We start from the raw sequence: 12,770 nt of genomic DNA on the forward strand, positions 1-12,770 counted from the left end.
GCACCCTGTTCTTAATTAGGTAACGCCACACTCAGGTCTGTGTGACCCTCCCGACTCCACCAATATTTAATGAGCACATGTTCTGCACTGCCCTAGGACTTCGGGACAGATTCACTGGTGAACAAAACAGATAAAGACCCTATCCTTGAAAAGCTTCTACAAGAGTGGAACATACAGAGTCTGCACACTACCTGCTTAGAAATCAAGTTGCTTATGTTTATGTTTCTATATTTAAAGAGAGAAATGCATCCCTTTGTAATAAAGTGAGGATTATGGATGTTACCAAGGGCTTATGATTTCTTTCCAAAGGAAAGCATTAAAAGGGGACAGACACCTACCTTCTCCCCACCAACACATACTCATCAACAGGCTTCTGCAGGCCTTGGCTCTAGGTTGAGAACAAACCCCTGTGTTCCTCAGAGAGCAACCCAGCCAGCTCTGGAGCCCATGGCTGTGTTCCAGGAGAGAACCCCACCTTCAGCCCAGAGCTGGGAGCACGGCAGCTTTACATGGTAGTGTTTGAGAAAGAAAGATGCAGTAAAACCACTTAAACAGTTTGCGTCTGTGTGCCCTGCAATTCTTAAGTCTTCACAATCACCAGCCTCTAAGTGGTTCAGGGCCCAAGGAAGTAGTTTCTAGTTTTTAGCCCTGTTGCAAGATGGGGAAGAGGCTGGGTGAATTTCAACATCTCCACCTCCACCCAATCTTACAAACATTATCTACATCTGTAAGGCACTGAAAAGGACGCCCGTGAATACAAAGATGGCCTTGCTGTCTGGGGTACCTAGCCACCCAGAGTACAGGCACACCTATTTTATTGCACTTTGCTTCACAGTGCCTCACAGATGTTGCTTTTTTTTCTTTTAACAAATGGAAGGTGTGTGGCAGCCCTGCATCGATCAAGTCTATCGACGCCACTTTCCCAACAGCATTTGCTCACTTCGTGTCTCTGTGTGACATTTTGGTAATTCTCAAATATTTCAAACTTTTCCATTATTAGTATATTTGTTACGCTGATCTGTGATCAATGATCTTTGATGTTACTACAATGACTTGAAAGCTCAGATGACAGTGAGCATTTCTTAGCAACTAAGTACTTTTTAGTGAAGATATGTACATTCTTTTAGACATAATGCTATTGCACACTTAATAGACTACAGGATAGTGTAAATATAGCTTTTATACACACTAGGAGACCAAAAACTTTGTGTGACTCACTTTATGGCAATATTTGCTTTATTTCAGTGGTCTAGAACCCAGCCCGCAATATCTCTGAGATATGCCTGTAGTTCCTACTTTCCACTGTTGAAGTTTTACCTGTCAACTGTACCAGGAAGGGGAACAAGATTCATCAAGTCTAAAGTCTACTTCAGGGTACAAGCAGCAAGACAGAAAAATCCATTTAAGGGTTGCTATAGCTTTTTACACCCAATTGCCCTTTGTTACCCAAACCTCAGTCAGAAGCACACTGGAGAGGCGGGTGTGAGGGAGGAGGGAACATGGGGGAGGGAGAGGCACACAGGCAAATGGAGTCAGCTTCATTGTTTCAAGAGCTGTTTCACCATTCTTTCCAAAAAGAACAATGGACAAATCAAGCTCTAAGGAGAGGCCCACATCTCAACATCACTAAAATTTCCCTCAAAATTTATTCATACTTGGTAAGTTTTATGTTTCTGGGAATGTATCCATTTATTCTAGGTTGGCCAATTTGTTGGCATATAATTGTTCATAATAGTCCCTTATGATCATCTATATTTCTGTGATATCAGTTGTAACCTCTCCTCTCTCATTTCTGATTTATTTATTTGAGTTCTCTCTCTCTTTTTTTCTGAGTGAGTCTAGCTAAAGAGTTGTCTGTTTTATTTATCTTTCCAAAAAACCAGCTCTTGGTTTCACTGATCTTTTCTATTGTCTTTTTAGTCTCTATTTCATTTATTTCTGCTGATCTTTGTTATTTCCTTCCTTCTACTAACTTTGGGCTTAGCTTATGCTTTTTCTAGTTCCTTGAAGGCATTATGCTAAGTGAAATAAGTCAGACAGAGAAAGACAAATACTGTATGATCTCACTTACATGTGGAATCTTAAAAAAAAAACAAAAACAAACACATAAGACACAGACTCGTAGATATAGAGAACAGATTGGTGGTTGGCAGAAGCAGGGGGTGGGGAAGGTGAGCAAAATGGGTGAAGGGGGTCAAAACAAATTTCCAGCTATAAGATAAATAAATCCAGAGGATGTAATGTAAATAATTACCAATACTATACTGTATATTTGAAAGTTGCTAGGAGAGTAGATCTTAAATATTTTCATCACAAGAAAAAAAATTGTAACTATGTGTGGTAATGGATGTTAACTAAACTCACTGTAGTGATCATTTTGCAATGTATACATATATCAAATCATTTTGTTGTACACCTAAAAGGAAAACGATGTTATATGTTAATTATCTCTCAATTTGAAAAATGTATTCAGAAATAGTTAAATGAGAATTTCAATACCAGTCCTTTTTCCTACCTGTGAGAGGTAGGGGAAAGCACTTTGGAAAATGTTTTAAACTAGGAAAATATCAAGATAGTTTTTTAAAGTTTTTAAAATTGAGACATAATTCATTTAAAGGTACAGATCTTAATGGTACAAGTCGAACAGTTTTGACAAATGCATACACTCGTGTAACTCATAGTTCTACCAGCATACAGAGCATTTCCGTCATTCCAGAAAATTTCCTAGTGTTCCTCCCCCGTCAATCTACCTCCAAGCAACCGCTAATCTGATTTCTATCACCTATGATTGGTTTTGCCTCTTTTAGAACTTCATGTAAGTGTGTTAAGACATAGTTTTACCTTTTGAATATTGCTGAAAAAAATACAATTTGTTTTCAGAAAACATCCTTTTCTGCTTGTGGAATTAGTGGGAGAAAATATTTTTGAGGGAACCACTTCCTGAAGTCATAAATACCTACATTATTTTCTATTTTATTGCTTTAAATAACCATCCCTGTTGATCTGGGGACATGGAAAGCTAGTCATGCCAACTATAAACAAGTGTTATCTTGCTTCTAAATGCCTGAGCCAATATTTTCCCCCAATTCCTATGTCCTTCATTGTCTAATTACCTCTTCCAGGCAGGGCCAGAACATTCCATACACACAGGAAGTTGATTTTTATCCCCTCCCCTTATTCTTTTGAGAATAAGCCTATTCCACATGAGGGGGGTCCCTCAAAAGAGAAATCTGTAGGGTCATCTAGAGGGAAATGACTTAAGAAAATATATATACGATTTCTATTTAGGACCTAAGCAAGCTCTGTCCAATGAGACAGAGCAACATCCATGATTTTCCTGACAGTGGCAAGGGTTTCTGGTAGGGCTCTTACAGACATTCTTCAGCAATGCTTGAAAGTCCTGTCCTTCAATACAGCTATGGGCTAGTCTACAGGTCCCCAGATTCCTAAATGACTCTAGGCTATCCTTACTATCATTCCAGCTTGAAAATATGAGCAAATAATAAATCAAGCCAGAAAGATAACCTTTCTGATGAATCAAGATCCTGAAGCTTTATCCTGTAACTATTCCCTGGTGAGTGAATTGTCTATGGGGACGCGTTCACCTTAGAACAGCCACACGTAAGGAAACTTTGAAGGGGGTGTTCCTTTAGAAGTTCAGTGTGCAGACGTAGAGAATGGACTTGAGGACACGGGGAGGGGGAAGGGGAAACTGGGATGAAGTGAGAGAGTAACATTAACATATATACACGACCAAATGTCAAACAGATGCTAGTGGGAAGCAGCCATATAGCACAGGGAGATCAGCTCAGGGCTTTGTGACCACCTAGAGGGGTGGGATAGGGAGGGTGGGATGGAGACGCAAGAGGGAGAGGATATGGGGATATATGTATATGTATAGCTGATTCACTTCGTTATACAGCAGAAACTAACACAACATTGTAAAGCAATTATACTCCAATAAAGATGTTAAAAAATAAAAGTTCAGTGTGGGCAGCAGTGTCATTTTTCCCATCTGACTGCATCTGCCAGCTCCTGCTTCCTGTACTCCACACCTGCGCCCAAAGCTTCACAGGTCATCCTCAACCTCAGAGCAAAGCTGTACTAACGTCCTGCCCTCCTTCCTCGGGACTAGCCCAGCGCCTTACACGATACAGCTGTGCTTGCTGAATGAATCCAAATACTCCTCACCTTCCACATGTCCGGCTGAAATGTCACCTATTCTAGGAAGCATCTTCTTCCCTCTCACTGAGTACCTTTGTTTTCAAATTCCTCTCTCATTTGTCAACACCATTATTTGCCACTCTAACAGTATCTCGGGTTATCAGTCACCTTCTTTTTTTTTTTTTTTTGTGGTACGCGGGCCTCTCACCGTTGTGGCCTCTCCCGTTGCGGAGCACAGGCTCCGGACGCGCAGGCTCAGCGGCCATGGCTCACGGGCCCAGCCACTCCGTGGCATGTGGGATCTTCCCGGACCGGGGCACGAACCCGTGTTCCCTGCATCGGCAGGCGGACCCCCAACCACTGCGCCACCAGGGAAGCCCCTAGTCACCTTCTTAGTTGAGTATATCTTACCCTCCCCGACTATACCAAGCATGTTTCAAAGCAGAGTTCTGTTCAATAAATCTTTGGATCTCTATAAGCACAGTTTCTCTTACCAAGTAAGTGCTCAAATATTTGATAATTCCCATAGCTATGCCAATCTATTATAAATACATTTAAACTTGCAAAGATGTTACTTTTACGTGGTTGTCGCCTGTTTTGTATGCCAATGATTCTAATCTAATCACCGTTGCTTCAAAACGTGGCTTCCGCCTCCTTAATATGAACGTTCTACCATCTCTGTGCATTAGGAAATCAGAGATGTACACCCCAAAGTTATTTGGAAAAATAATTGTACAGCAGCCCGGGCTCTCTAGATTATCAAATTACAATTTAAAAAATCTTACATTAATGTTATCTTTTTTTGAAAAGGGATACAAACCCTTCTAAAGCAAAGGGTGCCTTAATGGGTAAGAATTTAGGTATGCTTTGATCACCTATTAATTAATCAGCTTTTAAAGGAACTTGACTTCCCCGTCAAGTTTTGGGCAAGCACAAAACAAAAAGGCCTCCTTTTGCACATGCGAGTTCTCAGAGTTCTTACACCAAAAATGAAATGAGGATAAATTGCCCATCCACACACACAGAGGTTGTCTGATTGAGTTAAAAGTTTTGAAGAATTTCAAGGGCCTCTTTAACTCCTGCTGAGAGAACCAAATCTCTCTCCATGGCACAATAAGTAAGATGCCTAAGTTTCTAGGAAATGCAAGTGACCTTTGCAAACGACAAGGCCAAGTTAAGCTCTAAGTCAGAAAGTGAAGCCTTCAGTATCTAGCCAGCCTGACTGGGGACCACTGGGAAATACCTCAAAAACTAACCACAAAGAACAAATAACAGCCAGAATCTCTGAACACCCCTTGGGCCACCACGAGGAGAGACTGGATGAGACCAAGCTCATCTAGCACAAGAGGAAATGCAGCGCCTTTCCCAGGCTCTAGACAACATAGATAGGAAGAAGAAGAGGTTTCAAAGCACTTTAAAACAAAAGCCAAACCCCAAAAATAGGCCAGCAAGCCAGTTTCAAAACTTCAGCGGCCCTCAAATGCCACTTCTCCTGGTAACCCTGTCCATGTGCCATCTCTGTTCTTATCATTAGAACTTCGCCTGCATTGATCAATCCTCCCCACGCTGGACAAAAATGTCACAAGTGTGTATTTACAATGATTTCCTTAAAAATGCCTACAGGGGATTTAGCCTGTTAGCTTTCCTTTTGGATTGGCAGCCCAGTCCCATTAAGTGCACAGTGACTTATTTTTTCTCCCTGCAGACCAGCCAGGAGGCAGAAGTATGGTGAGCGCTTCCTGAGCGACCTTCACTTTGCCCACCCCACTCATTCCTGGACCGCCCCACACCCTCCATTTCTCCTCTAGCCACGCTGCAGAGACCCATCCAAGCTGAGCTGCTGACTTCTGCCAGAAGGGCTGTTCACTCTACCAAGGGTCAGGGCCGGGTCCACCCAAACCTGTTTCCATCCATTGCTCTTCCTGCTAGCACACAATTTGGTTAAAGAGTACAAAATATGTAGGTTTGAAGAGAAAAAGCTAGTGGTGAGAAGGAATAGGATAATAATTTGAAGGTTTAAAAAAAACGGTGCCGAAACAGGTGTAGAAAAAGACAACTAAAAGAGATTGGGGTGAGGGAGTGTAGAATTTTAGAAGAATTGTTAACCCTGATTGTTTCACTTATGTTGTCCTCAATCCACTTTAAAGAAACCAGTGGGAATAGCAGAGGATGCATCATGGATGCAGAGAGGATAGAACTCAAACCAGCAAACCCATAGTTAAGGGAGATGCCCTGGCTCTACGAGGCTGTGTTGACAAATGGCAGACAAATATACATTTTTATATTTTAAGCTAAGATTACATGTTAAGACATATGTATATCATTTTTTAGGATTCTCTACTTCATTCAACTGTTCTAAAAAACCGGTCCATACATTCAAAACCTTCCTAGGAATTGTCTCTTAGGGTGGGAGGGAGTATGGGCATTTGTGTGTGTATAGCTTTGGAATACTGTAGAATTAATCTATTAATCAATCAATAAAAAAATATATACACACCTACACAATACAATACGTTATATTTTTATTGACCAATAGATTGATTCTATAGTATTGCAAAGCTATTACTATGGTCTTATCTCAACCTGCTCCTGTGATTTAAGGGTTTTTGTTTATTTGGGATTTTCGTTTATTTTGTTTTTAGTCTTCTGTGGAATTAGACAATAGCTACTCAATGGCACTTATATAACACCCATTATAAGAGAAAAGGGCAGATTTTATATTATACAGTGACAATGGCCCAGGATCTGCAATATGACAAGTAAATTTCAACAATAGGGAAATTAATTTTTGATGATATAACTTTAAAAATATGGATTAAAAGGTAAACCTTTATGTTTTGTTTTACACAAATAGCATAGGCTACACAGTTAATTTTCCTTTTTCCTGCTTGAAGCAAGCCCAGAATGAAGCCTAGCACAGAGCTGGCAGGGATGGAAAGGAGGCGGGGACCGTAGATGGTGGTGAAGCTCTTTTCTCAGGCAAGGAGAATAACAGCCCTGCAATCATTCCTCTCCTTTAGCGACCCTCGTTCGGTTTCCCTGGAGCCAACAGGCAGTTGAGAATGGGCAATATTTCCCAGAAATTTATGAATAATTTTCCTCACCTTAATTTGCATTTCTTAAAATATTATTACAACATTAAAGGAAAAATCATCTTCTATGACAGAACCATTTTCAATTCTGGGTCCCTTTCCATTTTTGATCACATGCACAAAGATAGATTTTAGATGACTGTATCCTACTGTATGCAAATCTGTGGCTGATATATTCATTTATTTTGGAAAAAAACCTTTTCACACTTCCATTTATTCATTTACTTATTCAATAAGCATTTATTAAAGAATATGTTAGGTTTCAGGCACTATTCCCGGTACTATGAATATAAAGATAGATAAAAACCAGATCCCTACTGTTGAAAAGCTCTCAGGTTAGTGGAATGTAACATAATTACAACGCACAGTATTGTAATAAATACAGATTTAAAGGCCTCTGCGTTTACTATATTAATGGCTTCACGATCTTCTAGCTGGATAATATGACTTAATTCACACAACTATTCCCTTTCTTGATGACTTTTCATTATCACAAGCATTGCTGCAATTAACATGTTTCACATATTTTTTTTCTGTTGACCATTTCCATGGATAAATTCCTAGGAGTAAGATTACTGAGTCAAAGGGTATTAATTCAGATTTTTATAGCTATTGATGTGCTTGTTAAGTAGCTTCATACAAGGATCATAAAGATATACAAAGTCACCAGTTCTTCTAGGCATTGCCAAGTCTTACCACTAAATCTGTTTTAGGATTTTCAAAAAGAGGTACCCATTATTGTCTTAATTTGATTAATTAATAGCAGGGCAGAACATTTTCTCATGGTTAAGATTTTTATTTCCCCTTGTGGGATGTGTGTTTACAGCAGATCTATCTATACTTTATCATTATTATAGTAGCATTCTAAAATATTTTCATATGTTACATATATAATAACTTTTCATCTTAATTTATTGCAAATTTTTTTCCTGTTTGTTGTCCTCTTTGTTTAGCTAAACTTTCTTCAAATCATACCAAAATTTTAACTCTCTTTTATTTTTAGTCACAACTGTTTACTTTTTCCTCTGGAATTTCTTCCATGGTGTCAGTCTCATGAACTGTGCCCTTCTACCATTGGCACAAATGTTCTACTCCGCTGTGCATTCATTTTTAACTCATTCAGCTTTCAACAAATGTCTCCTATGTGCCCTGCTTGGCACCAGGAATAAAAAAAATGGTGAATGAATGACATACTAATATAAATTATCCAAAGCTGGGAAATAGGCAAAAGGGGCCACTGCATGTCCTCCCAGTATCACACTGGGAGCCCCATTAACTGATCCTCTAGGGACAGGTATCTGCTTGACACACTATTTACTATTTATGAGATAGTTTACAACTCTGTTAGTGTAGATGTTAACCGGTAGAAAACCAAAAGCAAAACAAATGAGTCTTGTCAGATAACCATGAAAATAAACTTTTACCAGCAGAGATGCAAGAGATTCATCCCCTAGAAAAGATAACCTCAGAGGCTACAGTTTCACTGCCCTGCAGGACGCTGTGTAGTTGTGCATCTAACTTAGCAATCTTAATCAAGTTTTTTTCTCTTTCAGTCATTATGAATACTTTGCTCTTTCGCCGTTCTCTTTGAGCCAGCCTTACCAAGAATCTTGCAGGTGCCCTCATTAGTGAGTTAAGTAAAGCTTTGATGCATGCTCACTTCATGTTTATATGAGAGTCAAGAAACCTGGCTGCTAGCATCAGCCCTGCCACTTCTACCCACATCATAGTTCACTTAACCCTTAACCTCCTCCTTGACTTCCGGCTTCCTTTTTTGGCGGGGGGGAATCATGGGTTTCTGTAAGGTTGAATGGTATTCAGGACACCAAAGCAATTGGAAAACTGTACTTCTATATACAGATACATGTGTCGAATCAGAATGAATGATCAGATGCCAAGTTCGAAGCCCAGGATCCCCCAGGCCTGAGGGAGTGGAGCCTGAAAAGCCCGTGCCAGTGTCTGGTGGGACACTTCACCAGCAGGGCTGGCTCTGAGCAGCCAGGACCACACAGGAACAAGGTTATATAGTGCAGTGGCAAGAACAAGGGTCTCTGGCCAGGTGGACCTGGCTTCAACCCTCAGCCCTGCCTCTTCTAGGGTCTCTTGAGCCTCTTTCTTTTTCTACAAAATAAAGTGGTTATGATGAGTGAACGGGCCCATGCGTAAAGAACCCTGTCACTCCTGTCACATACTAGGTCTTCAATAAATGCCACTTCTTTTTCCCTCCCTGCTGGGTGGCAGGCCTCTCTGGAGGAATTTCCTCCGGAAGAGACTCAACCAGGTGATGTCCAAGGTCTCTTGAGCTCTAACGCCCCCCACAGCAAGGCCAACCAGCCAGGGGTGGGTTCTGAAAGCCCGTGTGAGCCCACCCGCCTAGCACACGTACCTCTCCTACCACCTCTATGATGTCGCCAACTTTCAGCTCAAGCTCATCATCGTTCTGGGGCAGGTAGCTGAACGCCACCTGGCACCGGCGCCTCCGTCGCTCGCCTGCATGGGAAAAGCAAAATATTCAGACACAGCTCTTGTCTCCAAATTAGATTTTAAAGAGAGGCGTCCTAGGCATGCAGGCAAATTAAGTTGACTTGTTTCACATATGCTCTCTGGGACATGGCTAGAGGCATGGCAGCTCTGGTCTCTGAGAGAGGCAGGAGAAAGCAGAGCAATGCTTCTTGGTCTTTTAAAAGCTGCTGTGTCCGAAAGGCATGGATATGAGAAACCGATCCATTGTGCAGAAGGCAAAACCCCACCCCTGAAGCGCTGGGGCACAGTGTTGCCTTAAACGGTTTTCCGTGGATAGGGCTTTGTATTTGCTGCTGGTGACTTTTAATGAAAGCTGATGTGATATGGTAGAGGAAAAAGAATGGTCTGCTTCTAATGCTAGCAGGGCAGAGGAAATTTTTCCCAAACGTGCAAAGGAAAAGATAAAGTATCCTGGCCTTCTTCTTACTAATCATCACCCTTTTAACACGCTGGAACTCAGGCTGATAAGCAAGGGCTGATTTACATTTCAGCCTCCTCTTGGTACCATTTCAAATGTCCCACAGGAGTTCAGGAAATCCACTTTTGTCCTCTTCCCTCTGTCCCAGGGGATCCATTAACAGGATCGCTGGCTGCTTACACAGAACCAACCCAGGCACATCAAGATAAAAACCAGGGCCACACTTCACCTGACTGAAGGACCCTCAAGGTCACAGCATCTCACTCACCCAGTGTGGCCCAACAGGGAGGTCCTGGCTTAGGGCAGTTCAAGTACAGATGCAACTGTCCACGCCACAGACATGCACTGTGGGGGGAAAGAACACGCATATGGTGTGCGTGTGACGGGGCTCGGGGAGCGGCGGGGCAGAGACAGACAGACGGCAGTGGAGGCCCAAGCTGGGAAGAGGTGGATAAGAGAGAGGAACCGAGACGAGCGGTGCTCAGAAGTTTGTCATTCAAGGCTGACCACTTCACCTCATCCCTTCCTGCCACCGCATGGCCTTGAAAACCAAAGGGATCAACGACTTCAAGGAAACACATTTAGAAATGCTTACATTATTTTTGGATACTGCCTACAGGGATTCTTTTCCTTTTCTAACCTTTCCCTGAGAAAGCAAGTCCCCGCAGGAGTGATCACAGGCCACACTGAGACCCCCATGCAGGGTGACATCATACAAAGGGGCAGGCCTTTGCTACATCTGACGTGCTCACTGATCAATATTTATCAAAAGCCAGTGGCCTAGTTCTCTCTGTTCCATCTTTTTTCTGCCTGAACCTCACTAAGGAAGAACAGAGTTGAACAGAGGGAAGAGGGCAGAAGTTCAGAATCAATATCTCGTCTAATCACATCTTTGGCGACGACGTGAATACGCTCTACCTCTTTGTGCGAAATCACGAGCTGGCTGGTCTCGATGAGAACAAATGCAGAGCTCTCAGGCCAGTTCCCAGGCGCTAACTGCACTGTCAGCGGGCAGAGTAAGGCAGCCCAAGGCTCTTCCAGGGACAGAGGGCTCACCCCAAATAGCTCTTCCCAGGCGGGGAGTCAGGAAGAACGGTCTCCAGGGTAAAGATCTCCACTGCTATTCCCTGGCTTCCAACACAAAGGAAGGGAAATCAAGCCCTCTGTCATAAAGGATACAGTGATCTCCGCACCTGTCTCCTACCCACTGTGACTCCCCTGCCCTCATACACACCTCTTAAGATGAAGTTGTATAAATCTTTAAGAGCTTTACTTGTTATATGTTATGTTCAAAACAAACTCTGCAGATACAATCTGAACACGAAACAAGTAAACATGACAAATGTCTGAAACTCGACACTCATAACCACAGAGGTCACCAAAGTCCTGACCAAAGTGACTTAAAAATAACATCTAAAGACCTACTGTTAGCTGAAGTCATAAAACTTAGTTAAATGTAAGTTCGTATCTTCACAGAACCCTCTGTAAAAAGTAGCATCTAACCCAACACTACACAAAGGGTGAAGGAGAGGCGATATATCCTTCGAGAAAAGACTAACCCAGCAGAGTCAGGACCTAGAACAGAATAATATTTCTCTCGAACCAAATCTTTCCATCAGAATTCTATAACGCCCTGTCTGGAATCAGAAAGAACAGCACACTTACTAATCTCTCTCTGCCAGGCTAGTCAGTATCTCCCCTTTTATTTTTTTATTATTATTATTTTTTTGCGGTACATGGGCCTCTCACTGTTGTGGCCTCTCCCATTGCGGAGCACAGGCTCCGGACGCGCAGGCTCAGCGGCCATGGCTCACGGGCCCAGCCGCTCCGGGGCATGTGGGATCTTCCTGGACCGGGGCACAAACAAGTCAGTATTTCTTAACTACCTCTAAGGTTATTCAACTGGTGGCACAAAGACCTATAAAGCACACTGTCAACGTACAAGACCAAGAAAAGTGAGCCCGACAGGGAGGTATCCAGAGGTCACTGGTGGAAAAGGTCACCTGACACGACCCCAAGCAGAAACAATTATTCCCTCCGACACTGGGATAGTTTGTGATCTTTTCTAAAGCACCCCTGATACCCACCACCCTAACTTATCTTGCCAACCACATGAGTTAAAAAGAAAAGAGCCAGGATGAGCAAACATTTTACAAATGAGGCAAGTAGGGCTCAGTGACTTACCCGAGGTCACCAAGCTAGTAAGTGGCAGTGTGTCCTTGGCCTGAGTTCAGAGCTCTCACTCCAATGCTGGATGAACCAATTTAGTTCACACCTCATCCCAAGTTCTCTGCAATCTGTACTTAGCTGCTTCCCACAACACTGCATAACACAGCCTTAGGGCTTCTCCACGGCTTTCACATTACAGATAACTTCCAAACTCCTGCACTGCTGCTTTCCAGTCCTCGACTTCTGCAAATTACTGTTTCAATCTTGTTTGCCAGTTCCACCCAATGTAAAACCCAGTTCGGGGGGGATATTTGATGTTAGGAGACACTGCATTTCAGTGGCTTCTGTCCATCTTAAATTTAAGGGAATTTAAGGATGTCATTTGCCATTTTTTCCTTTCTTGG

The 12,770-nt window shown here is 42.3% G+C and overlaps 1 protein-coding gene across 7 annotated transcripts in view; it reads right to left on the reverse strand.

Moving 5' to 3' along the window:
* Positions 1 to 12,770, reverse strand: part of SH3KBP1 (SH3 domain containing kinase binding protein 1) — a 346,613-nt gene that overhangs the window by 158,952 nt on the left and 174,891 nt on the right. For all 7 annotated transcript variants that reach the window (XM_032618709.1, XM_032618713.1, XM_032618712.1 and 4 more), the window contains one exon: positions 9,643 to 9,746. In XM_032618709.1, coding sequence (XP_032474600.1) covers positions 9,643 to 9,746 — 104 coding nt within the window. The remainder of the gene's footprint in view (positions 1 to 9,642; positions 9,747 to 12,770) is intronic.

This window comes from Phocoena sinus, chromosome X (assembly GCF_008692025.1).
Source record: "Phocoena sinus isolate mPhoSin1 chromosome X, mPhoSin1.pri, whole genome shotgun sequence".
NCBI lineage: Eukaryota > Metazoa > Chordata > Mammalia > Artiodactyla > Phocoenidae > Phocoena > Phocoena sinus.